We start from the raw sequence: 4,000 nt of genomic DNA on the forward strand, positions 1-4,000 counted from the left end.
AGTAGAGGGGTAGTAGAGGGGTAGTAGAGGGGTAGTAGAGGGTGTAGGGGTAGTAGAGGGGTAGTAGAGGGGTAGTAGAGGGGTAGTAGAGGGGTAGTAGAGGGGTAGTAGAGGGGTAGTAGAGGGGTAGTAGAGGGTGTAGGGGTAGTAGAGGGTAGTAGAGGGGTAGTAGAGGGTAGTAGAGGGGTAGTAGAGGGGTAGTAGAGGGGTAGTAGAGGGGTAGTAGAGGGTAGTAGAGGGTGTAGGGGTAGTAGAGGGTGTAGGGGTAGTAGGGGGGTAGTAGAGGACTCACCAGCACCATAGGAGCCCTGAACAGGTAGCTGAAGGGGTAGTACAGCAGGTTGATGCAGGAGGCAGAGTACAGGTCGGCGTATCTCATCAGCTGGCTGGCGAACAGCGTCTGTCTGGAGCCGCTCCGCAGCAGGCTGCCCATCTGACCGTACGACATGTCCATCCTGTAGGTCACCACCTGTCACCATGACAACACACACATCACCATGACAACACACACATCACCATGACAACACACATCACCTGTCACCATGACAACACACACGTCACCATGACAACACATCACCTGTCACCATGACAACACATCACCCACCTGTCACCATGACAACACATCACCTGTCACCATGACAACACACACATCCCCATGACCACACACCACCTGTCACCATGACAACACATCACCATGACAACACACCACCTGTCACCATGACAACACACATCACCTGTCACCATGACAACACATCACCTGTCACCATGACAACACATCACCATGACAACACACCACCTGTCACCAGGACAACACATCACCTGTCACCATGACAACACATCACCATGACAACACTGTCCATCCTGTAGGTCACCACCTGTCACCATGACAACACACACGTCACCATGACAACACACACATCAGCATGACAACACACAGGACATCACCATGACAACACATGTCCATCCTGTAGACTACAAACCAGACTACATTTTAATTATTGTATGTATGGTAACATACAGTATGAATACACATACACACACACACACACACACACAAGCGCACACACACAAGCACATGCATACACACACATGCATACACACACGCACAGTACACACACATGCACAGACACACACACAAGCACATGCATACACACACACACATCAGTGTTTCAGTGTTAGGGTGTGTGTGTGTGCGTGTGTGTATGCATGTGTGTGTATGCATGTGCTTGTGTGTGTGTGTGTGTGTGTGTATGCATGTGTGTGTATGCATGTGCTTGTGTGTGTGTGTGTGTGTGTGTGTGTGTGTGAGGCGTCAGTGAGCTGACCTTCATCCTGCTGTGGATGCTGCTGATGTCAGGGCACTCTAGACTGCCGCTGTCCAGGTGCCTGATGGGGCAGAGAGGGACGGAGACGGACAGAGAGGGGGGACGGACAGAGAGGGGGGAGCGGGACAGAGAGGGGGGGGGGATAGGGACAGAGAGGGGGGGGGACAGAGAGGGGGGGGGATAGGGACAGAGAGGGGGGGGGGGATAGGGACAGAGAGAGAGGGGGGGGGGGGATAGGGACAGAGTTCCGTGTTTCAATAGAAAAGTCTGAACATTTTGATTGGTTGCCGACATGCAAAAAGACTAGAATGTCTCAAATGACCTTGCCCTACTTGAGGACGTTTTCACCATCACATATCTGGAGAACGGAGAGAGAGAGAGAGAGAGAGAGAGAGAGAGAGAGATAGAGAGAGAGAGAGAGAGATAGAGAGAGAGATAAAGAAGAGATAAAGAAGAGATAGAGAGAGAGATAAAGAAGAGATAAAGCAGCACACTCACTTGTAAAGCTCGGCCAGAAACACGTCAAGACGCTTCAGCTCCTCAAAGAGATCTGGAGGAGGAGGAGGGGGGGGGGGGAGGGAGGGAGGGAGGGAGGGAGGTTGGGCGGGGTGGGGGGGGCGAGAGAGAGAGAACCTCGTCACTACCACGGCAACTTCCACTTCAACCACGGCTGCTAGTCGCTACGGTTACGTTATGGGTCCTACTCACGGCTGCTAGTCGCTACGATTACGTCATGGCTCCTACTCACGGCTGCTAGTCGCTACGGTTACGTCATGGTTCCTACTCACGGCTGCTAGTCGCTACGGTTACGTCATGGTTCCTACTCACGGCTCTTCTCCGTCCAGACCTCCAGCTCCTTGGCCAGCTCCGGCACCACCAGGAAGGTCTTCCAGCCCTGCCGCTTCTTAGACTTCAGGATGTCCCCGAAGATGTGGTCCCCCACGTACAGGATGTCCTTCCCCTTCACCCCCAGCAGCTCACACACAATGTCACTGGAGCCTGGGGGGGGGGGGGGGGAGGAGTCAGGGGGGGAGGAGTCAGGGGAGAGACACGTCAACAATGGACAGAAGATAAGAGGAGGACACACACACACCTCTCTCTGTCTCTCCACCGTATTCCTGTTCTCTGTGTTTCAGGTATTAAACAGACCCAGCCTCTCCTCACCACCGTATTCCCCTTCTCTCTGTGTTCAGGTATTAAACAGACCCCGCCTCTCCTCACCTCCAGAGTAGACGGTCCCGTACTTCAGGTCTCCCGTGTACGTCCCGATGCGCAGCTTCCCCGTGTTCTGGAGGCAGGACAGACCCAGGGTGAACCTACTGTGGTGCTTCACTGTGTTTCATGGTGTTCATAGTGTTCCATTGTGTTTCATGGTGTTCTATGGTGTTCTATGGTGTTTCATGGTGTTCTATGGTGTTCTATGGCGTTTCATGGTGTTCTATGGTGTCACTAGGGTGTTCTATGGTGTTCTATGGTGTTCTATGGTGTTTCATGGTGTTCTATGGTGTTTCATGGTGTTCTATGGTGTTTCATGGTGTTCCATGGTGTTCTCTCGGGGTCAGAGGTCGTCCCTACCGTGTCCACCTGCCTCAGCACGGTGCCCTCGCCGAAGAACAGCGGCTTCCTGGTATCCACGACAACCAGGTCAAAGTAGGAGCGCCACAGCTTCTTGGGGTTGCCAGGCTACAGGGGTCAGGGAGAGGAAGCATGTTGGAGAACCAAAACACTTGAATGTCAGAGTTTTGGGAGTAAATGACATCAACAATAGTTTTTCATAAAATTGTGTTGTTAAAAGTTTAGCCAACTCAATTTGATTTTGCGAATACATGTTTTGCTCAAAAAATATTATTACACATAACTTTATTTACTTATAGACTTTAATGTTTAGATTTTTTGTCTGGATTGTTTGAGTTAATACCAAAGTCTGGTGCAAATTTCACTTGAATAGGCTGATTGGAGAAACATTTACTGGACAAACTGTTGATGTGTTCAATACTTATTTCCCCCACTGTACATAGTGCAACAACAAAAAACACAATAAGAGCAACAACAATAATAACAATAATAAATACACATTTAAATTACCTTGAAACCAGGGGGGTTATGTAACAAGTACTCCATGATCGCCTGTAGAGAGAATGAACACCTTCATCAGTGTCATAGCATAGCAGTGTCATAGCATAGCAGTGTCATAGCAGTGTCATAGCATAGCAGTGTCATAGCAGTGTCATAGCATAGCAGTGTCATAGCAGTGTCATAGCAGTGTCATAGCATAGCAGTGTGTGTGTAGTTGTTAGTGGTGTGTGTGTGTGTGTGTGTGTGTGTGTGTGTGTGTGTGTAGATGTTAGTGGTGTGTGTGTGTGTGTAGTTGTTAGTGGTGTGTGTGTGTGTGTAGTTGTTAGTGGTGTGTGTGTGTAGTTGTTAGTGGTGTGTGTGTGTAGATGTTAGTGGTGTGTGTGTGTGTGTGTGTGTAGTTGTTAGTGGTGTGTGTGTGTAGATGTTAGTGGTGTGTGTGTGTGTGTGTGTGTGTAGTTGTTAATGGTGTGTGTGTGTGTAGTTGTTAATGGTGTGTGTGTGTGTAGTTGTTAGTGGTGTGTGTGTGTGTGTGTAGTTGTTAGTGGTGTGTGTAGTTGTTAGTGGTGTGTGTGTGTAGTTGTTAGTGGTGTGTGTGTGTG

The 4,000-nt window shown here is 49.7% G+C and overlaps 1 protein-coding gene across 1 annotated transcript; it reads right to left on the bottom strand.

Annotated features, from left to right (window-relative positions):
* Nucleotides 1-286: 286 nt before the first annotated feature.
* LOC308175370 (cytosolic purine 5'-nucleotidase-like) lies at nucleotides 287-3,448 on the bottom strand (the record flags this gene model as incomplete). Its single annotated transcript, XM_080551045.1, has 7 exons — nucleotides 3,411-3,448; nucleotides 2,901-3,008; nucleotides 2,547-2,613; nucleotides 2,154-2,324; nucleotides 1,824-1,875; nucleotides 1,326-1,386; nucleotides 287-469 (listed from the first exon to the last, which is right to left on the bottom strand). Coding segments are annotated over exons 1-7 (678 nt in total), but the record flags the coding sequence as incomplete, so codon positions are not given.
* Between the last annotated feature and the right edge of the window lie 552 nt (nucleotides 3,449-4,000).

Source organism: Nansenia antarctica, assembly GCF_963989245.1.
Source record: "Nansenia antarctica genome assembly, contig: SCAFFOLD_1185, whole genome shotgun sequence".
Classification (NCBI taxonomy): domain Eukaryota; kingdom Metazoa; phylum Chordata; class Actinopteri; order Argentiniformes; family Microstomatidae; genus Nansenia; species Nansenia antarctica.